The following is a 22611-nucleotide window of genomic DNA, read 5'->3' on the forward strand; positions in this document are numbered from 1 at the left end:
AAAAAAATGAATGTACTACACTTAACTTAATTATAAACTTTTTTTATTGTTTAACTTTATACTATATTAATTCGAAACTTTATAAACTTAATTTGTACATCGCTCGTGAAAAATAAATCGGTTTCAATAATTTAAATTTGGTATTTGAAATTATTTCGATATATTTTAAAGCTAAACTCTCCAAATATATAATTAGTGAACCTAAAAAAACACACTATTACAGTATTACCTACTCTCTCCTTCCTCACCATTCAAAGAAAGAAGCTATGGCCTCTGCTTCTCCTCCAATCCTCAAATATTTATTTCTTCTATTAATTATCTTGGCTCCTGTTTTATACTCCACCATATATTTATATTATTACCAAAAGCAAAAGCACCAATATTTCAATGCTAGGCCTCTCCCCAGAGACCACACCTTCGAAGCCTCGATGTTAATTCCCGAAACGCATGAACGAATCCTTGCTGTGACAGAACGGATAGGAGAGGGGCTTTTGCATGGACCGGAAGACCTGGCATATGAACCGAAGAGCCGGTTTCTGTATACTGGGTGTATAGATGGTTGGATTAGGAGAGTAAATTTGGCAAGTGATGATGATTGCGAGTTCAAGGTGGAGAATTGGGTTCAGACCGGTGAACATAGTCGACCTCTTGGACTCGCGCTTGGCTTAGATGCCTCGCTCATAGTTGCTGATGCTTATCAGGTTAGTTTGATTAATTATTGTATGACAACTACTAACTACCTATTCATTTCATTGATTATATATATATTTATCAATCAGGGTCTACTGAAAGTAAGCCGAGACAAAGAAGTCTCTGTACTAGCAAATGAGGCCGAAGGTATAAAGTTCGGAATTACAAATGGCGTAGATGTAGCTTCAGATGGTACCATATATTTCACTGATACATCCTATAAGTATAACTACAAGAATCTCATCCTCGACATGCTTGAGGCGCAACCTCATGGAAGACTCATGAGCTTTGATCCTTCTAACAAAAACACAACAGTACTGGTAAAAGACCTATATTTTGCGAATGGTGTATCAGTCGCTCCTGATCACAAATCCCTAATCTACTGTGAGACTGTGCTGTAAGTTATTAATATGATTGTTGAATTGAATCGGCAGTACTTTTGTTTTGTTTTTTTTTTATTAACTTACATAAGATTAATATTATGCAGTAGGAGATGTAGAAGATATCATATCCAAGGGAAGAAGAAAGGAACAGTTGAGAATTTCATAGACAACTTACCTGGTTATCCTGACAATATCAGATATGACAGTGAAGGCTGCTACTGGATCGCCATCTTTGCGGTACAATTGAAGTTTTTTTTTCATTTCTTTCATATATACTTATTTATGTCGATCGAAATCAAATGCAGGGAAGGACAATCGTGTGGGATACATTCTTCAAGTATCCGATTCTTCGACAAATTCTGTATGTGGTTGAACAGTTTGTGACGGTTCCGAAAGGCAGGAAGAACTCTGGAGTGATTAGTGTATCATTAGACGGGCAGCCGATTGCTCTTTACTCGGATCCGAATTTGGTTCTTGCTACAAGTGCTCTCAAAATTGGGAATTATTTATATTATGGTTCCCTTTACAAGTCTTATATCAGTAGGATTCACCTTACTGATAAAACAAAAAAACAAGACAAGTGAGATCCTAATTAATGCCTGAATTTTTACTGGACTTGTAAAGGGTTTTGAAGAGATCTTTGTATATTATTTGAGACATTTTGTTTTACACTTTTAGTTTTAAAATTTGTATAGTATCAACATAGTCAGCGTAAGAACTGCATGGCAAAATAGTAAATAAGTAGAACTCAACACCGATGGCTGGTTCAACTGAACCATCTTAATATTTTGCTTAATAAATTGTTATCTGGTAAATTGTCTTTTATTCTTAATATATTTTACACTCTAAAGTAACCAGAAAATGCTTGGATTCACTAAAAAAAATTAGGATTGTCCCTTGAACTTCTCTAAAAAATATATATATTTATTTCAGAATAAATTGAATTTTTGTATATTTAAAAAATTTACAATCTAGTAAATTTTGGACGAAAATAAATATCTTTTGTGTAAAACTTTAAATTTTGTAAATATAAAAGAAGACGATATGATTAATAAAATCAAAATTCATAAAGGGAAATCTCACATGTGGAATTTCTGCCCGGGACACTGACCCTCCTGCCCAAGTTCTTTCCCGGCCACTTTGTTCTTAGGCTTTGACCAAGTCAAAATTGGTTACGAGCAGCCCCAATTCTTTCTCACCTCCTCACATCTGATCTTCTGTGGCAAATTAATTAGTAGCTGTATTTAAAGTTCATGACTCAATTATCCAATAATTATTCACTTCATATTCATTGATTATTCGTTCTGTATCCGTATCCATTTAAGGCATATTTAGTTTTAAATTTTGACATTTTTTTACTATTCGTATTTGTATCCGTTCATTGAAAGACAGATATGAATTTGGTATTAGCATTATTCGCTCCGAATTCGTTCCGTTAACACCCCTAGCATGAACTATTGACAATTGTACTATGTACTAATTTATCTGTTCTTTTATTTATTTTATATATTTTATATATTCACTTATTATTTCGCTTTTGAAGAACAAAAAGGAATTTCTGTGGAGTTGATTGATGATTTACCTTTCCTAAAATAGAAACTATTATTAATTTGCTGAGGCCTTTCTTCTCACAGTGTAGTACTCTACCTTCAATTCTTTCTTGCCCCTTGCAAACAAGTATTCTTTTCTTTACCATACAACTGACAAGTCATTCCAAACCTCACAAAACCAACAATTAATTTTCATAAAAAATTTGAATATAGCAACCTCATATGTAATCAACAACACTGAATTCTTTCAAAACATTGTTGCAAAAATGGGTTGTTCTTCTTCGAAAAAAACCGAAGAAGCTGCCTCAGTTCAAATTTGCCGAGACCGAAAGAATTTTATCAAGCAAGCAATAAAATACCAAAACCAACTAGCTTCTTCTCATATTGCCTATGTACAATCTCTAAGACAAGTCTCTGTAGCTCTTTGTACCTATGTCGACGAAAACCGGTACCAGTATTCGAGAGACTCATACATGTACCATCCATATACATCTAATAAAATCTTCATAGAACCTAATATAACAAACAATTCCATTATGGTTCATTATTCGAAATCACAGCCGGAATTACCTAAAACTGGTATGGTTTTCGATGCAAAAGTATATCTGACATCAATGGAGGAAGAAAAGGGGAGTGTATTAGAGGAGAAACGAAATAGGGTTGCGATTGGAGCAGGAGACATGAGAGAGCAAACACCGGGTTTTACAGTGCATCTAAGTAGAATTCCGGCGAGTATGTTAGAGGTGATGAAAGAGATTGAGGCGCAGTTTACGGTAATTTGTGATGCTGCAACTGAAGTCGCCACACTTTTGGAGGTTAACATATCGAATAACCATTCAATTAGAGGTATGTATATATATATATATGAAAGTTAAATTGTTATAAGAGGAGGGATCCAATTACCATTGTATATATAATAAGTTGTGATTCTGGTAATTGAAACTCTAATACTGATACAGCACCAAGAGATGGGTCGAACTCGAATAGTGATGTGTCAGATGAACGGTTTGAGTTGTTCAAAAGTCACAAATCAAGTCTTGAAAGGCTTTATTCTTGGGAAAAGAAGCTATATGAAGAAGTCAAGGTATTCATTTCTTCTTAATTTCTCCTTAATTATAAAGTGCCATACCAGTGTACCAGTACCTTGTTTATAGATAAAACAAGCATGTTGATGCAGTCAGGAGAGAGAATTCGACTATCGTATGAGAAGAAATACACTCAACTGAAGAACCAAGATTTAACTGGTGCCGAGCCTTCATCTGTCGAAAAAACAAGAGCATTGATCAGAGATTTACGTACCAGATTAAATCTCTCCTTCACCTCAGTTGAGACCATATCAAAAAGGATTGAGACACTGAGGGATGAAGAGTTACACCCACAGATCACAGAATTAATTCAAGGGTAATTTTACAACTTTTCATCTTTACATTCGAAGATATACTGATAGGGGTGTTCATCGGTTCAGTTCGGTCCAGACTGAATCAAAATTGGCAAACCAAAGTCTTATTTGGTTTTCAAAATCAATTTGGACCAAACCGAACAAACCGAAGTAAATTTTGGTTTGTTCAGTTGAACCGAAATAGAATATTAATCATAAAAATATTTTATTTATTTTTATTTTTTTAAAGATGAATTTATAAATTTTGTTTGGTTCAGTTTAACCGGTTTTAAACCGAAACAAGCAATATATATTATGTCGTAATTTTTAAATTTTTGAAATGTGTTCAAACAGGGGATGAGTTTAAAAATTTCGATCGGTTCGGTCTAACCCGTTTTAAAATTTCTAAACCGAACCCAACTATTAAACCGGTTTTAAAAAATAAACCAAAGCGATCCATTTAACCAAAAAAACCGAACCGTTTAAACCGAACCCGATGAACACCCTATATATATATATATATATATATACTGTCTTGAGTAAAGGTATTGACAGAGTAGTTTTTGCTTTGAACAGTCTTGCAAAGCTTTGGAAAACAATGGCAGATTCACACAAGATTCAAAAAAACACATTGAGCCAAGCAAAACTACTACTACAGCTGCTGACCTCAACTGCTTCGCCATCGCCACCTGTCACAGCTGCCGCCAGCCTGGCATCAGAATTGCGCCAATGGAGACTCGCTCTCTCTGACTGGATTACCTCTCAGCGGGCCTACGCCACTGCTCTATCCAATTGGGCCCACAGTTGCGTCTCAGATCCGGCCCAAGGCGGCCCAGTTGTTGAAAACTGCACGAAATGGGCCAAGGCGATGGAAACGGTGGATGAAAAGAAGGCCCAGGAAGGGATTAAGCGATTGGAGGAGAGTGTGAGGACGGTGGCAGCGAGAGGGAGGAGAGAATTGGAGGAGGAGGATTGGAGAAGGTCGATTTGTGAAGGGGTGGCGGAGGTAGTGGCGGTGGTGGAGGATGTGGCGGAGACGGCGGCGGAGGCGTATGAGGATTTGGTCGGAGAATGGCGAGATGATCGGAGGGGTTGAGAGGAGGGAGAATGAGTATTGACAGAGTAGTTTTTGCTTTGTATAGCGCATGAGTCTCATGTAGTGCTGCTGTGGCTCTATTGTCAGAGCGCTGCATGAAGCAAAACCTGCTCTGACAATATATTTACCCTGAGAAATTTGGTAATGATATTGACAAAGTAGTTTTTCCTTTGTATAGCGCACGAGTCTCATGTAGTGCTGCTGTGGCTCTATTGTCAGTGCGCTGCATGAAGTAAAAACTTCTCTGATAATATATTTACCCTGATAAATCTGGTCTTATCTTTCTATGTTTATGTAAAAACAAAATGTAAATATGTTTATTAGAAAAAGGAATTGTAAATGCGTTGATAAGATGAATATTATATATTATCTAATAAACTAATAATAGTGCTAAAAAAACTTGTAACAATTTAGGCGAATTGAGATTCTGGTTCTTGGATTTATAACACATATTTTCAAATAAAATAAAATTACTTTTAAAATCACTCAGATCATCTAAATTAACAAAATTCAACAATTGAAATTATTAAGGAAACACAAAGTTAAATTGAGGCCCAAAAAGAAAGTCTCATCTACTCGCACCTAATCTACCTCCTAAAAGAAAACTAAATATGATCTGTCGAAAATTTGATCATACTTTTAAATCCAGGTAAAAAATTGTAAAAAAAACACACACACACACAAAAAATTATATAATTTAAGCATAATTTGATAATTTGTAAAAAATCATCAAATAACTTTTTATAATTATTATACAAAATACTGAAGCAGATAACACCAATCTCTGGGAATCCAGATCCTCCCCAATACGTAATAGAAAATATTTTACAATTACTAGACCTAGATCGTTCATTTTAACTTGACACGAATCTCAAAGCCCAATAATACTGTCCCCGCATTGCCCCGAATCCCGAAACGACTGGGAGCTAATCTCAAACTGTAAAGTGATGAGAATCTTTTAAGAGGATACTTGTTCAACCTCTGGGGAGTGGGGACCACTATCACTGTACCAGTGAAACTAAAAAGTAATAGTTGTATAGTGAGTGATTAAAGCTTGGAAAATGACAGAATGCAAAATTAAACAGCAGATCTTACTTTAAAATTAATTGTAAGATTAAACCCCTCCAACAAGCCTCCTCTTACTATATATTTTTTTTTTTATTTCCACTTCTCCTAAATTAATGGTATACGTGTGTGAATGATGTGACTATGACCCAAAAAAGTCACAACACATTTGTTTTACCTCTTCTAATATTTATGAAGTTTATACTTACATTCACATAAAAACAATGAAATATATCTATGATCAAATGAAAAGATCATGAACACAACAGTGTTTGGTAGGATTTATAAATTGCCTTTCACTTCTCAGGTGAATAATAAAATTTTGATATTACAAATTCATATACTCTTTAGTTATTAAATTTACTTAAACTAGTCATCTATCAATATATGTTCGCTTATTAATTATAATTTACTCTCAAGTTGAAATATTGAAGAAAACCAATGAATAAAATTATATTGAAATATCAAAAGAATAAGTATGATATTTTTATAATTTGAAAAAAATATGTATAATATTTATTACCATTATGTGTTAAAAAAAATATTGGTTTATCAGTACCTCAATGATGCTAGAACAAGTACTCAAATGGCATCACAACCTTTAATTCATTATCCATTAACTGGAACAACACCTAATTAACAAGAAGCACCACCGATATAGGGTTGCTCGAGATCGGTACAAGGTTCAATTCACCAATTTAATTCTCACACAACAGGACTTAGCTCATAATCAACAGATATTACCGTGTAAGAATACGACATCAAGAAATGAATAGTGGGATTTCAACCCAAATATCACAACAGATTTCAGCCCATAATCAATAGATACGACCATGTGTAAGAATCCTACATCAAGCAATGAATAGTGGGATTTCAATCCAAATATCACAAAAAGAAATTGAAAAAAAAAAAAAAAAACACAAGCAAAAAAAGCACAAACAGATATTAAATTCGATAATCAATCTTCACAAGCAAAAACACAAAGAAGAAATCTTCCTAATGAAAAGAAAAAAGCACAAACAGATACGAGCACTGCACGATGCAGAGAGAGGGGAGGGGGGGGGGGGGGCTGGGAGTGACAAGGACATGATTATTTTCAGTACGTTAGGATTCAACTCGACCCTTTACTTTGGGTTCAGAGATTGGCGGTTCAGTTATTGCACTTTTTAGAAATTATAAATCGAACCAAACTGTATAAACTGCATAATATATAAAAAAAAAAAAAAATTGAACCGAACTTGTCCAATTAAACCGAAAAACCAAACCATTTCAACCGAACTATTTCAATTCAGTTAAAAACCAAACAAACTGGCACCGATGAACACCCCTAATTATAATGTGCTTAGAGACATAATTTATATTTTTTAGATAAGTATAAATCATTTCTTGTGAACCATCCAAACATAGTTATTTTGTATCTATATTAAAAAATAGTAAAAGAAAAATTAAAAAATATACAATTTGGTCTCTAAGTACATTTTAATATGGATATTTTGAACTGTTTAGATTAACTATTTGAACTTTGAAAATAGAGATAAATATATCAGTTATAGTCTTTTAACCTTACTCATTAGAAATATAGTTATTCGATTGTTCACAGTATACAATAATAATATGCAGATAAAAAAATGATGAGATTCTATAAAATTATTTTTAAACATTATGACTTCGGTATCTTTGATATTCAGATTTGCATTCCTGTGCTAGAATGTTTTGTGCGAACAAATTACAAATTTCAGAAACGTTGTGGCAACTAAATTATGTGTTTCTATTTTTCTTTATCCTTTATTTACATTGGTTTGAGCTTAAAAGAGAGATGTAAACCAGTACAAGGACTAGAAATTTAAAGATAATTTGAAAGGAAGAGGAGAAAAACACTAAGCATAATTCAGGCCCAAAAAGAAAGTGCCATAAATTGGTAGTTTTTTTTAACTTAATTTGGTAATTTATCAAAAATAATTAAATAACTTTTTATAATTATTAGACAAAATTATGCTCCTTTGACTGTCTTTCCTCAGGTGCATGGTATACATGTGTGATGTGACCATGATAGGAAAAAGCAATCAGAGTTTATACTGATGGGACACCACAACACAACATATTACGTACCAGTAAAGTCAGATATCAATTACCAGTACTGTCTGAGATAACAAATCATGCAATGGCAATTGCGATAATAAAAAGGGAACAACACAAAAGAAGTGAACCCACAATACATCCATATCATTCATTCATTCATTCAACTGCTCTTTTGCACCTTTTTTCATCCATTTTTTACAGCTAAACCCCAAATTACAAACAAAAATCAAATAGACCTATCATTCATGCCTCTCTCTCTCTCTCTCTCTCTACAGCTTTAAAATTCACACATCTACCACTGGAACAAACTAAAGAAGATACTACTAACCATCTACACATTTTCTCTCTACCTTTTCTCTGCACAAAGTTAGCTTCTAGGAGATGATCTAGAACCTACTGGGGCTGGCGACCGTGTGCCTGACTGGTCGGACCCACTAGAAGACGAAGAACTCGAGTCTGAATCTGTTCACCAAACCATACATACAACACACAAAATCAGGTCCAATTTGGTTCAATTTGACAATTACACCCCCCCCTTAATTTCATAATAATTTATTTAATTACCACTAGAAGAAGAGGAATCACTGCCGGAACTGCTAGGGCTATTTGGTTCGGCTTCGGCTTCTCTCTGGATTTCTACAGGTGGGTATTGCATTGCTGGCATTTCATCTCCTCCTATATCAACATCCTCTTCTCCTCCCATCTCACCCTGTAACATATATACACAAACAATATTTCATTATGATTCTTTTACCAGTAAATGTATATACTGTAACCCATCAATGTATATAAGAGAAATACCTTATCTTGCATTCTATCAGTGACCACGGTACCAGTAACTGTCGGAACAGCGGTCCCAGCATCACTAGAAGCTGCCATATCAGCTGCCATGTCAGCATTGACCATGCTCTCACCCTCACCTTCTTTCCTCCTATTCTTTGATTTCTTACAGTTATTCACAAACCGATCGAGCTCCCATAACGTCTCATTATCCATGGAATCTATATCAAGCTCAATTTCATCTCCATGTTGTGTGGTGTCAAGATTTCTCTTTCTCACAATGCCTACCAGTTGAGTCATTTTATCATCTGTTAAGCTCTGTAAACCCTCACTCAACCTCTGTTTCTCTTCATAGGTCATGGGTCTTTTGTTCAGGTCACGTGCTTTTGGTTTTGGTTTTGGTTTTTTCGCCGCAACTGGTCTTGCCGCAGCTGGAGTTGTTGTAATTGGAGTAACAAGTGGTTGTTCTTGCAATTGGGGTTGTGGTTTTTCTGACATTGCATCCAATTGGAGCTTGTGAGATTCAAAAATTGGGGAAAAAAGTTTATCAAATAGACCTAACAATTCCTCAGCTAATTCATGAACAACATGGCCTCTAGGATTGTAAATCAAGGCATTGTTGAAAGTTAATCTCACATCAGATGCAAATTCAGACAAATTTACATACAAACCCTTGGATAATTTCGATTTCACAGTTCCCAAATCCATTGGTTGTTTCACGATCTGGTGATAATCATGTAAACCCATCGTCACAGCATCAACAGGTGCATTGAACCACACGTTCTTCTTGTGCTTCATCAAACGAGACAAGATCTGACCACACTTCTTCAAAGAAGCCGAGTTGAGAGGGCTGCTTGGACTTGGATGAACCACACTAGCGGATCCGGGTCGAACGGGTACAGAAACGGGTACGGATTCAATTCTTGAGAGAAGAGAGCGCACCTGCTCGAGTTCAGAAACAAGGCGTCGTTTAAGCTCACGGAGCTCCGAACGAGAACAAGATGCCACGTGGAAGGTGACGCGGCCATCTGAGGTAACGCCAACTGTACTACTAGGGTTAGGGTTAGGGTTAGGGTTAGGATTAAAAGAAGGATGTTTCCTCATGTAAGCGGCAGGTTCAGGCCACCGAGGCTCATCGCGGTGGCCGGAGAGAACCGCCGAGGCCATGGCCGATTAGACCACAAAAAATTTTCCCATTCTAGATTTCTAAATAGTGAAAAATAGAAGGGTCAAATTGCATAAATAAAAAGTGAATTGGGGGAAATAGAGAGCTAGCTAGTTAATAGGTCGAGGCGTGAGAGAAGAGGCAAGGGGCAGGGTGTCTTTTAAAGGCGTGAGGTGCTGCCCGGACACGTCACGGGTAGATCAGACACCGTTGATCGGAGTTTGCAGTTTGATCGGACGGATAGGATTTAGGTAGAAACTGACCCAACACCTGGCATGGACGGTAGTGATAGAGCGGTCTCTAGCACGTGGCGGTCATCTAAATGGTGACTGCAACGGTTGGAGTTTTTTTACTTCTCTTTGGATAGAATTGCCTTTTTCTTTAAAAAATGCTTTGCGTACTCATTTGTGTACCCCAACGGATCATTGTCTTTTTTCTTTTTGAGAATTCCGTTAGCATTTCTTTTTATATATCTATATATATTTCAGACTATTATTGTTTGGTTAGTAGAACTATTAAGATTGACATAAATATATAGATTTCACTAAATTATTGTGTTTTTAATTCATATTCAATTTGAAGAGTTCTTTTAGGGCGTGTTCGGCCGAATCACTGTTCACGTGGGAAAAAAAAAAATCAGTTCAACTGAATTTTTTTTTTCCACGGGAACAGTGATTTTCAGTTCAATTCCGTGCCCGTGCCCATTCCCATTTGTCGGCCGAACAGGCCCTTAATTGCAAAGAAGTTGGAAAAAATAATCACTATAACTTGACATAATTAAAGCAATAGATTATGTTGACAAGTCATACTTACACTTTACTCACTAAATTTTGATTTCAAGATTATATGATGGAATACAAATTAAGTGAATAAGAATTCAAAAAAAAAACTATTTAATAGATACGTACTAGAGTTGTCAGATAAATATACGAAACTTTACAATTAACTTAACAGAGTGATTACATACAGTGTCAAAAAAAAACTATTTTAATTGAGAGGTAAATTATATTTAGCTGAGAGGTAAAAGATATTTTCAGTTCATAATAAGAAAAACAATTAAAAAACTAGAAAGAACTGAAGTTTGCATACAAAATTTATCTAATAAAAAAAATCAATAATTATGTTGTGACTCAACAGCTTGTGTACGAAATTTTAAATAAAGTCGTGTCCTATCAGGAAATGTGGGGAAATGATTTTATCCATATTGTATTTATTTTATTTGTTTATGTTAAGAGACAAATACGAGATTTTATTTGTTTCATGGGAGAATTTTATTGTCCTTAACGACCACTTTTAAGGAGCTAGTAGATACCTGAATCTAAATCTTGATTGATTTTAAATTTATATTTGTCTTAGGACTTGATTTGAATCAAAATTAATCAATTTTAAGTTAGTATAGAGCTCAAATTTGAAGTTTGAATTGATCTAAAACTCGATTCGATTTATAATCAAATCTATTTATAACGACTAATATGAACTGAACTCATTTGCAACTATTGATATGTGTGCATGTATGAAAATTTAACCAATATTAACTAGTACAATGTATTAATACTCCGTCAAAAAAATATGAGAATTATGTTAAAATAATATATAGCTAGTTTAAAAAAACTATTTTTTTGTGAATGTTGTTGTGAAAATTTAACCAATATTAGCTAGTTTAAAAATAATATACATCGGATATTTCATTCAAAAACAAACTTGGGAAACACAAAAGGGACGCCTAGCAATTTGTATTCTGAATGTTTTATGGTACTGGTTAGTGTTTGGGTTGGCAGCATCAGCGCATGACTCTTTCAAATCTTATTATATTAAATATTTGTTTCAACCCTTCGCCAATTCTTTTTTTTTTTTTTACTTTTAGAAATTAAAAAAATCAAATTATTAAAAATAAGACCGATTATATTTTTTTCTTGTCCACGTAAGACCGAATTAGTGATTCGGACGCAATAGCTTTTTTAAATCTTCATCATAAAAAATTTCAAAAAAATATTAATATATATAGAAGGGATTATAGTAATAAATGAATTATTCAAGTTCAGTTCGGCGGGCTCAATTCGTGATTCCGGAATAATTTAAGTATAATTCGAAAATGATTCGGTCCCACAAGAAAAAAAAAAGTATCATATTTTTTTTGCGTTTTATTCGCGAATAATTCGGTCAGCCGAATAATTCGTTGTTCGGTTCGAAAACATCAAAAAAATATTTTATTCGCTAATTAAGTCACTATGGTAGAGACCGTAAAATTCACGAATTCTTTTTTTACATATTTTTTTTTCTCTTCCACTCGGACTTACATTGGAGAGAGACCACCAGAACCGAACGATCAGTTCAGTTTTTATCTATTTTCTCTATAAATTAATTTGTTAACTTTTTAAAATAAAAAATTGTCCCAATTTCCATATTTCATAGTGCATTGTATTTGAGCATTGCATTGAAATAGCACAAAGATTATTAATCTTCAAAAGAAATCTCCTTAGAAATATAAGGTCAATAGCCAAGTCTTCTCAAGAAACATATAATTGTAAAGATTATTAAGACAAATCAAATTTCTGTCATCATTTGTCAAAATGAAAAATTAACTAGGAAAAATGTTCCATAAAATTTGACAATCATCTAATCACTAATTAAAATGCTTAAAATGCGCTTATTAAACTATTAATCTTTCCAACCACTTAATCGATGACCAACCATTTTAAATTGCATCACATTTTATGCATTGCCTATCTAAATAATCGATAATGTCTTTGTAATTTATTTTTTTAATTTTATTTTGATATATGTTGTTTTGGTTATCAAACATGTTTGTTGTTAATATGGTATAATTCACAATACAATAATAATATATTATATTTTAGTCCAATCTATATTTAAGCAAAAATACAGGAAGGCAATTGTGTTGTATATTTAAGCAATGATATAATTATTAATAGTAAAAAAAAATAGTTGGACCAAAAAGCAAATAATTGCAATTTCGATTTTAATCCAAACGAATGTTATGGAACATTTAATAAACTACAAAACTATTGCGCTTATTTAGTGTTTCACATTTAATAAACTACCAAAATCCTTCCTCTCTTCCTTCATTTTTAATTAAACATTAATATAAATTGATAACTAGTTAATTGTATTAAATTGGTATTGTGTTTTTAAAATGTGAAAAATTGTATAAAATATAATTGCCTAAAAAACATTAATTTATTGAATCAAATAGTCATTACGTTTTTAAATTTCCTTAAAATGGTTGTCCCGGTTACAAATAAAAGGAAACTATGTAAGTTACACAAAAAATTCGTAGTTCGTGATTCGATTCAAGTTTGATTCGAAAAAGTTCGTAAAAAATTTGATTCGAAATAGTTTGAAATTAATTCAAACCAAATTCAAACTGGACCTGGTTCGTTCGAAATATGTTCACAAAATATTCTAGTTCGAATCTCAACAAAGTAACATCAACAGTTAATTTCCGCTAATGACTTGTACATGTTCGCTGATGACTTAAAGTTAAAAGTGTTAGTTTGTAATAATCTAGAAATCAATAATACGATAAATTAATCATAAAGCTTTGTTCATGAATTGAATGTTTATTTATATATCATTTTGTTGCCTTGAGTATTATTGAAATTATGGATCATTTCGAGTTCATGACTGAAATTGTGAAACTCCATAATATAGATAATATATACTCTTAAAAGTCACTGACCAAGGTAATTAGCAGGAACACTAATTACCGCGATAAGGTTAGCATGTGGATTAAAAGATGGTTAAGTTTTACAAACCACATGACACGAGATGTCATTTTAATCACATGGATATATGTTCTAGGAACATGGTATTTGATAGACCCCGAATGAAACATTAAATAGAATTGTGTTCGTGTCATTTATGTTTTCATTTAGTGTCAAAGTTCTACAGTATGAGGTATTTATCGTTCCCACTAAGAAATATATATGAGTAAGTGTTATCTAACGCTGTCCGTAAAAAGCAGCCATAACGGTAGCATTTCCATATATATAACTTAGCTGAGGAAGTGATAGTCTGCCAAGAATACTATTTGTCCCTCGTATCTCTATACGAGCTATAGCATCACTGGGCCCCTTGATAGAGTTAGATTATCAGCATGCGGTATAATTACAAGAGTAATTATATTTGATAATCTACTCAAGATCAAGAAAAGATACAGTTACCAAAGATGACACACATCTACCTTGAAACTGATCTGATAGCTATGAGACAGAAGAACTGACACAAGTAAATTGTTTACTGGATCGTGATATTGTACAGTACAGCATCATCTGTGTAATTGGATGGTCATGATGTGTTGCCAGATGCCACCCATGACTAACAGAAGTTAAAACAATTTTAACTCTGTTTACCAACATAACACAGATCCTATGGGGTCACACCATATAGGAGCTACTCGGAGAATCTTACTGATTAATTATAAATTGATTATAATTAATATTAAGATGGTTATAATTAATTATACGTGATATAATTAAATTATAAATGTCATTTAGAATGACAAGCAGAAACAACGGTTAATTTATAAACGTACACGTTACGTTGTATAAAAGTTACCGAACAATAACCGAAAAGAAATATAATTGTACATGACAATTATATATATATGATTTGGAATTTTAATTATTAATTATGGGTTTGAATTATGGATTTAAAAGCCCAAAATAATCAAAGCCTTAATTAAAATTAAAGGCCCAAAGTCAAAGCCCAAAATCAAAGCCCAACACTATTCATGCCTTAATGGGCCAAGGGCAAAATGGTCTTTTATCCTTGGTGTCGACTTCCCATGTGTTGACATGTGTCATGTGAGGTGGCAAGGGTATTTTGGTCATTTCACATGATAAAAGGATGAGGTGTCAAGGGCTTTTGGTAAATAGATTTGTTTTGAGGGGTATTTTGGTCTTTTGCAAACCTCCTCAAAAGTCTATAAATAGAGGGGTAGGGGTAGAGAGAAAGACTCACTAATTCACGTGTTAATCTGATTACTTCGTTAATCGGTTTTTCTCTCTTCCTTGATTTCGGTTATTTCGAGATTAGGAAATAATATATTTTGTGTAATCCTGCGGTTTAGCTTTTAAGCAAAACCGAGTTACTTCGGGACACAAATATATTTATTTCATCATTTTCTCGGTGAATAGTGTTTCTGCAGAATTCCGCGGTTTACGGTATTTCTGGCAGAAGAAGTAAATCGCTCTCCGGTTAGTCCTGGTGGATAACCAATAGAGGTATCACACGTGTGATACTGCGAGTCGATTCCATCCCTGGTGAGGCTCTACTCGCTCGGTCTGCATTCCAACTGAGATTTGGAATCAAGGTATAAATTGTTATATTAATCTATTTAATTTGTAAATAGATTTAATGCTTTAGAAAATCAATTATGGAGTAGATCTGTAAATAGGATTAAACGAATCTTCTTGATTCATTTAATCCGTAGCTTAAGTTAGATGTAAAATTTTTGTTTTGCTCTTTCCGCAGCTTAAGCTAATTAAATGGGTTTGAACCGTTCCCCAAAACCCAACAAAAAGATAATGCCGCACAGCCACAAGTCATAACTCGTAAGTCGTAACTCTCGTTCTCAGTTCTAAAATTTTAAAGGACTTTCACCTCTCGCTTTCGGCAACTACGATCACTCTTCATTGTCGTAAAAAAGTTCGTAAAAAAATTCGAAATTGAGTTCGTAAATAATTTGATTCAAAATTAATTCAAACCAAACTCAAACTGAAATAAGTTTGATTCGGTTCAAGTCATTTGCAGCCCATATGTAACTGTCAAAAATAAGAAATTTCAACTCAATTTTTTCAGACTCATGAAGATTCATCTGCTGCTTATGTCTTTGTCATAGTAAGAAATTAGAGTTTCCGATTAAATGTTAAGCATGCGTGTTTTTAAAGACCGAATCTTCATGTGCATTTTTTTGTTGTATTTCTTTGACTTCCAAAAAATTAGTTGTTAACAAAATTAATTGAAAGTCCGAATTAATTACCAACATATTATTTTTTTTATTTTTTGGAATTTATTTTTTGTCAGAATTATGAATTAAATCTGAGAAACTGAAATTTGGAATTCGCTCTTTTTTGTTCCGTAAACAATATTTGCGGTATATATATTTGAGAAAATTTGTTCATAGTCTAATTTGAAATTCACAACATGCAATCTCATGGTTTAGTTTATGCTAATTACTAATTAGTCAAACCAAGTGAGCAGCAACTTGTTAATCATAGCTGAGGTTACAATTAGACTCAAGATAATCTAATTTAAAAGACGCAATTTTAAAATCATGAACAAGTTGGAGAGTAGAACTAGGGTGTTCTTAAGCTCTGGTGAACTCAAGTTTAAAATTCGTTAAATAGGTTTTAAATGACGAATCTAAACCGTTGAAACCCGTCTACCTTACGAGTAGGGGTGTCAATGGGTACGATATAGGTACGATGGAACTATTTTCATACCCATACCCACTAAGAATTGATTTTACTTATACCCTACCCATACCCGTTAAGATTAGCAGGTAACGAATAATACAATTATAATAGTTTTATTATTTTTACAAATAAATCATCAAAACTTATCATGTCATACATATGCAATCACAATTACTAATATAAAATTAAAATATAATATGCAATTAATTTTAAGTAATAGTTTTTTATTAAGCAAAAAAAATCAAAATCACAAATATCTCTTCTAACAAATTCAATTCCTTAACTAAATACTAAAATATTTAGAAAAAAAGTAAAATGTTTAGCATAATATTATTCTTATGATATAATTTATTTTATATAATTACCTGTTACCCAACGGATACGAAATAACATTTACCCGTACCCATACCCGTTTATCTAACGAAAAATAATCCTTATCCATACCCATACCCAATATGTTAACGAAAAAAAAACTTACTCATATCCGTCTTATCGAACACGATAAAGATAGAGTAAATGGGTGTCATTGACACCCTTACTTACGAGTGATGCGTCTACATGTGAAAAATTTAAACATTCAAATTAATTTAGTATAAAGTCAAGCGGTCAAAAGTCGTTCAAAAAATAAATGCGTTAAAATTAATTTATTAACCTTCTAATTTTGACCATTGACTTTATACTAAATTAATTCGAAAGTTTAAAATTTTTACATGTAGTATCACTCGTAAGATAGACGGGTTTCAACAGTTTAAATTTGTCATTTAAAATCGATTTAACATGTTTTAGACTTGATTTCACCTTAAGAACACCCTAGTTCTACTCTCCAACAGTATCTTGAGTCTAATTTAAAAAAAAATTGTAATTTATACAATTAAAACACGTTGTTGCTAGGGGTGTAAACGAGCTGGGACTTAACTCGGCTCATTTATTTTGGTCCGAGTCTGGACCGAGCAAGCTAGACCTAGGTCATCCGAGCCAAAAACCCCTGGCTCGCTCGTGACAAGCCAGTTCGAGCTAGCTCGCGAGCTGACGAGCTGTCTCGCTAGGCTTTATTTGGGCTGCTATTATACAAATTCAAAAATATAAAAATAAAAAAGCTCATTCAAAAAATTTAAGAAATCATTCAGCAGGCACATCTTCAAGCAACTGAAGCCCATATTCTTCCTTCTCAGACCAAAAATACATCAATTTTGCATAATTGCGCTTTTGAAAATGAAAATGGACTTAACAAGCCGAGCTGACCCCTGGCTCAGCTCGTTTATTTTGGCCCGAGTCTGAACCGAGCTGGGTCATTAACAGCTCGATCCACTACCGAGCGAATTGCTAGCGAGCGAGCCGCGAGCTTTTTTGACAGCCTATTTGTTGCACGCTTTTGTACGGAAATAAGTCAATAACAACCCCAAAAAAATAATAGGACAACAAGTCAACAACAAATAGTATTAATTACTGTATAATAAACAAAGCACGGTGTATGACACGGTTTGGTCTGTCTGCTCCGTGTCCGTCTCCTTGGTAGGAAATGTAGGCACGACACATGAGAACAAGAGATAGCACGGACAGGTTTGAACTTTGATACACGGCAAGATCAAGCCGACGACACGGGACACGAGACACGCGTCAAATGGAGAGTACTGGATGATTTGAATGGAGATGTCAAGTAATTCTTACTGTTCTTCCTAGAGAAAAGGAGGGACCCACAGTAGCTCCTGATCCGATCACATGAATTTCGACAGCTGGCAGTTACGAGCGGGAAAGGAAAAATATCTTTTTTGGAAATTCTATTGGCACAAACAAAACTTTACGCTGAGATACGCATTACAATTAATTGGCTTTTATTGATGTTAGACCCACCAGTCAGTGAGATATGGTGAATTGTAAGAGAACTTTTTATGTGCAAATTAGGTGAATTTAAAAGCTGAGTCTCCCGCCAAAATAGAAATGGTGTTGGTACAGTTACCGCGTAATAAAATATGAAATTTCAGATGAAAATATTTATCAGTGAAGTCGTTTATTATTGTATATTTGTATGTCTTGAATATTTTTATATAAAATATTTATTAGTAATCTAATTTTTTTAATATAAAATATTTTTATATGTAAATTATTTTATTTTAATAAATAAACTTTCATTTAATTATTTTTTTTACAGTGAAGTCCATTAAATAATTATAGTTTAATTAAATTATGTGTGTAACTTTGTTAGCAAGTGAATTAATATTTACAAAAAAATGTAACTACTTTTGAAATTATTTATTTAAATCAATGTTCTTCCTTAAAAAGTTAAAATTGAACTAATTATTTATAGGTCACGAATTCATATTCAATTCGTTATATATATTTTTTTTTTCATTTCCGTATAAAATTTGTATGCATATTTGTTTCAGTTTTTTTTTTTTTTCTATTTTTAAGTTCATGATTTAAACTAATTTTAGGTCTAATTCGTTGAAGTTTCTCGTTAAATAATGTGTATTGTATGAAATAGTGACGAATGAATTATTCGGATTCAATTTGGCAAGGTCAAAAATTCGTGATTCGAGAATAATTCAAGTTTAATTCGAGAATGATCCAGAATTATCTGGACCAGAGATCTCAGTCCTGTAAGAGAGCCAAAAAAAAATTATCTGGAAAAATTCACAAATAATTCGGAGAAAATTCATAAAATTTGTGAATTATTCGGGTTAATTTCGGTCAAAGTTCGATTAACCAAATAATTCAGCGTCTGATTCGGCATCACTAAAAAACGAATTATTTGGATTTAATTCGGATTTAATTCGCGAATTTTGTGACTATGATACTGTGATTCGGATTTTTTTTTAAAATATAATTTCTTTTAATTATTTCAACAGAACAAGCCTTCTTTGCGTGGAAATACACTGATCCTAGGGATCGGTGGAGTCAGTTTTGCACCCGCTACAGTATACTGTACTGTTTCAGGTAGAAACCATCTGTTTCGGTCCCAGTTTCTGGCAGAAACAACCTGTTTCAGCTTTTTGTGCAGTATGTTGTGGCGGGTGCAAAAGTAACTCCACCTAGGGATCGGTGTAGGTTGTGTTTTTCTTTCTACACTGATCTCTAGGATCGGTGGTGGAGACTAATTTTCTAATTTTCAAACAAAGAAAGCTTGTTCTGTTGAAATAATTTAAAAAAAATCCTGTGATTCAAGTCATTATTAAGTTGTATTGTTTTCTGAATTGCCACCAAGCCAGGGCCCGGGGGACCACACGGTCGACAAACTCCAGGCGTACGCAAATCACTTACTACCTTTTCCAAGTATGGATTGTCCGAGACATGAATTATCGACGGAGTCGTGTACCAAATTAGTCTCCGAGAGACTAACGACTCACCACAGAATATTATAATTCGTAGAAGATATAGATGATCTCAGAAATCTTGATTTAGAAGTTGCCGCAGAGCAGGCCTGACAGCCTGGTTCACTGCAGACCATATGCTCCGGGTCCGCGGTCCGGGGAAAAATGACACTGTGGAGGTGGAGCTGGCTCGGTCACGAAACGACACAGTTACATTACGGTACGAAACGGCACAGCACGTATGTCGGTTACGTGTCTTGATTTACGTGTCTCGTGACGTGATCATTCACATGCCGTAACTATCTTTTGAAAATTTGGTACGACACTGCACGTGGCCACGCGAGTCACGTATAATTAGGACCGTTAGATTTTGATCAAATAGTGAATCTTGAATGAACTAAATTAAATTATGATAAAATGGTCACGCGAGTCATATTTGGACACAACGTGACTCACGCAGTATGACCATTCACGTATCATGACTATTCTTTGACATTTTGATCACGACACAATACAGTACGTAAAAAAATAATTTAGTCACAATACGGCACGGCACGGCACGAGACCAAAATCACAACTTATTATTTACAGCACAATACAACACGTTTTTTCCACTCTAGTCGTTTTTAATTTTAAAGTAAAGTATTACTTAAGAAGTGAGGTTATGGTAATATGCATATGACATAAATTCCTGCTATCATTTTATATCTTTGTTTTAAAATTCAAACAATCGATTTGAATAATTTAAATACATAATATTCATCTGAAAATGTACACTTGTAGTCTTGTAGACCAAATTTTATATATTTTTTACTATTTTTACCTAGTGCCAACAAGATGTTTTCATTTTTATTTGATGAAGATAAAATAACTTTTTATTTTTTTTGGGTTGGTCTGCATCTGCTTTATCCCGAAATTTTTAAATATACTATAACCTCAAAAAAAAAAATCAAACCACCACGGTTTTTGAAAATTTTGAATTTTGACACGGCCGCATCTAGACGATGCGGCCACTTTTCTGCGGGCCGCATCTAGGGGATGCGGCCCATTTCTTTTTTTTGTCTCCTTCTCTTGTGGCAGTTCAATCTGAACGAGAAAAAAAGAGGTGACCGTACCTTTGGGATGCGGTCATGTCAAAATTCAAAATTTTTAAAAAATCGTGGTGTTTTGGTTTATCTTTTTTTTCGATTATGGTATATTTAAAAATTTCGGCGCTTTATCATTAAATGAGATTAGGTAAAAATGTTTAGGTCTCAAGAGCATCTATATCTTTGGTATTATTAGAGATTTAGAGTTTCTAAACTGATGTGATAGTTTGTAATCCAGTTTCAGAGATATGGAAGAATTTTTTATTTAGAAACTATGTAGTAAAGTTTCTTATTAAGAAACTATTTATAAACTCTAAGCTAGTTAAATAATTGACTCAAATTATTTTTCTTTTTTAATTTGTTATTGACGTAACTTAATAAAAATTCTAAAATTAATTTCAAGAATATGAGAGTTAGAAACTTTAGAGATCTAAATTTGTAAATAGTAATAAATAATTATTTAAAAACTCATTTGAATTGTAGATGATCTAATGAACTGTTGAAAAAAGAAAGACGCAGATGAAAAAATATCAATTTAATTAGTTAAAAGGTATCACAATTTAGTTTTTCCAGCGTTGTCATTAGGACAATGATTGAGAGCCATATATATATATATATATTCCTTGTTTTTCTCATTAGGGGTCCTCTTTATAATTTGTTTGCATTAAGAGTCCTTTTATTACTTATTTATTCATATATGGAAAACGCGTTGAGAAACAACGCTTATCTGCTGTCGCATATCATTCGCCATTATATTAAAAGCTAGAATAATTATTTTTGTACCTGCACTACAGTATCTGCGCTACAGTAACTGTATTTAGAGGAATAATATATTATGGTCTCCACTAATTATATTGTGTTCACTAATTATTATTCTAAAAAGATATTATATAGTCTCAACTAATTATTATTCTAAAATCCTAGTAGCACCCTTTCAAAGCCTCGGTACTAATTCTGCGTCAACATTTCTCTAACAAAAATAGTTGACCTCATAAAAATAAATACTGCAGTGCATAGATATAAATACTTTCAATACTTAGATATTGATATTTTCAGTGTCATATGTAAAAAGAGAAGAGATCTAATTACAAGATTATGGCAGTTTAAGTCCTCACAAGCAGTAATGTAAAAATTATAATATTATTTACTATATAGATATAAATACTTGTGTTCTTTGAACTATATACTTCAAGATTTGACTATTAATATTAAAAAAAAGAGTTATAGATCTGGAACGATTGCGGTCCCCACAAGCAATTATGGCAGTTTAGGTGCGGGTACGATGTCAGAAATTTCAAAAAGAGGTGCGGGTACGATTATTTAAAAATAATTAATTTATCATTTACATTGTTTACTATATAGATATAAATACTTGTGTTCTTTCAACTATATACTTTAAGATTTGACTATTAATATTTTAAAATAAAGTTACAGATCTAGAACAGTTGTGGTCCCCACAAGCAATTATGGCAGTTTAGGTGCGGGTACGACATCAGAAATTAAAAAAAAGTGCGGGTACGATTATTTAAAAATAATTAATTTATCATTTACATTGTTTACTATATAGATATAAATACTTGTGTTCTTTG

At 33.2% G+C, this 22611-nt stretch overlaps 3 protein-coding genes across 3 annotated transcripts; 2 read left to right on the forward strand and 1 right to left on the reverse strand.

The window, feature by feature from the left end:
* The first annotated feature begins 220 nt into the window (after nucleotides 1-220).
* Nucleotides 221-1888, forward strand: LOC144556924 (protein STRICTOSIDINE SYNTHASE-LIKE 6-like). The gene is made up of 4 exons (XM_078305429.1): nucleotides 221-701; nucleotides 780-1087; nucleotides 1178-1310; nucleotides 1379-1888. The coding sequence occupies exons 1-4, from the start codon at nucleotides 267-269 to the stop codon at nucleotides 1655-1657; spliced, it is 1155 nt and encodes a 384-aa protein (XP_078161555.1). The 5' UTR covers nucleotides 221-266; the 3' UTR covers nucleotides 1658-1888.
* Nucleotides 1889-2537: 649 nt separating this feature from the next.
* On the forward strand, nucleotides 2538-5423 carry LOC144556945 (protein ALTERED PHOSPHATE STARVATION RESPONSE 1-like). Its single transcript, XM_078305454.1, has 4 exons — nucleotides 2538-3469; nucleotides 3583-3707; nucleotides 3801-4024; nucleotides 4578-5423. Exons 1-4 carry the CDS (start codon nucleotides 2890-2892, stop codon nucleotides 5095-5097), a joined length of 1449 nt encoding a protein of 482 aa, XP_078161580.1. The 5' UTR covers nucleotides 2538-2889; the 3' UTR covers nucleotides 5098-5423.
* Nucleotides 5424-8364: 2941 nt separating this feature from the next.
* Nucleotides 8365-10318, reverse strand: LOC144556740 (transcription factor GTE7-like). The gene is made up of 3 exons (XM_078305153.1): nucleotides 9043-10318; nucleotides 8806-8950; nucleotides 8365-8703 (listed from the first exon to the last, which is right to left on the reverse strand). The coding sequence occupies exons 1-3, from the start codon at nucleotides 10186-10188 to the stop codon at nucleotides 8609-8611; spliced, it is 1386 nt and encodes a 461-aa protein (XP_078161279.1). The 5' UTR covers nucleotides 10189-10318; the 3' UTR covers nucleotides 8365-8608.
* Nucleotides 10319-22611: the final 12293 nt, after the last annotated feature.

The sequence above is a fragment of the Carex rostrata genome, chromosome 7 (assembly GCF_964058835.1).
Source record: "Carex rostrata chromosome 7, lpCarRost1.2, whole genome shotgun sequence".
Lineage (NCBI taxonomy): Eukaryota > Viridiplantae > Streptophyta > Magnoliopsida > Poales > Cyperaceae > Carex > Carex rostrata.

What these genes read in the sequence shown, in the direction of transcription:
- LOC144556945 (XM_078305454.1), top strand. Translation starts at nt 2,890, where the DNA reads ATGGGTTGTTCTTCTTCGAAAAAAACCGAAGAAGCTGCCTCAGTTCAA. An exon ending in AGCTATATGAAGAAGTCAAG is followed by an intron (nt 3,708 to 3,800) that starts GTATTCATTTCT and finishes ATGTTGATGCAG; the next exon opens with TCAGGAGAGAGAATTCGACT. An exon ending in ATCACAGAATTAATTCAAGG is followed by an intron (nt 4,025 to 4,577) that starts GTAATTTTACAA and finishes TGCTTTGAACAG; the next exon opens with TCTTGCAAAGCTTTGGAAAA.
- LOC144556924 (XM_078305429.1), top strand. Translation starts at nt 267, where the DNA reads ATGGCCTCTGCTTCTCCTCCAATCCTCAAATATTTATTTCTTCTATTA. An exon ending in TAGTTGCTGATGCTTATCAG is followed by an intron (nt 702 to 779) that starts GTTAGTTTGATT and finishes TTTATCAATCAG; the next exon opens with GGTCTACTGAAAGTAAGCCG. An exon ending in ATCTACTGTGAGACTGTGCT is followed by an intron (nt 1,088 to 1,177) that starts GTAAGTTATTAA and finishes AATATTATGCAG; the next exon opens with TAGGAGATGTAGAAGATATC.
- LOC144556740 (XM_078305153.1), bottom strand. Translation starts at nt 10,188, where the DNA reads ATGGCCTCGGCGGTTCTCTCCGGCCACCGCGATGAGCCTCGGTGGCCT. An exon ending in CTGATAGAATGCAAGATAAG is followed by an intron (nt 8,951 to 9,042) that starts GTATTTCTCTTA and finishes TATATGTTACAG; the next exon opens with GGTGAGATGGGAGGAGAAGA. An exon ending in TGATTCCTCTTCTTCTAGTG is followed by an intron (nt 8,704 to 8,805) that starts GTAATTAAATAA and finishes TTTGGTGAACAG; the next exon opens with ATTCAGACTCGAGTTCTTCG.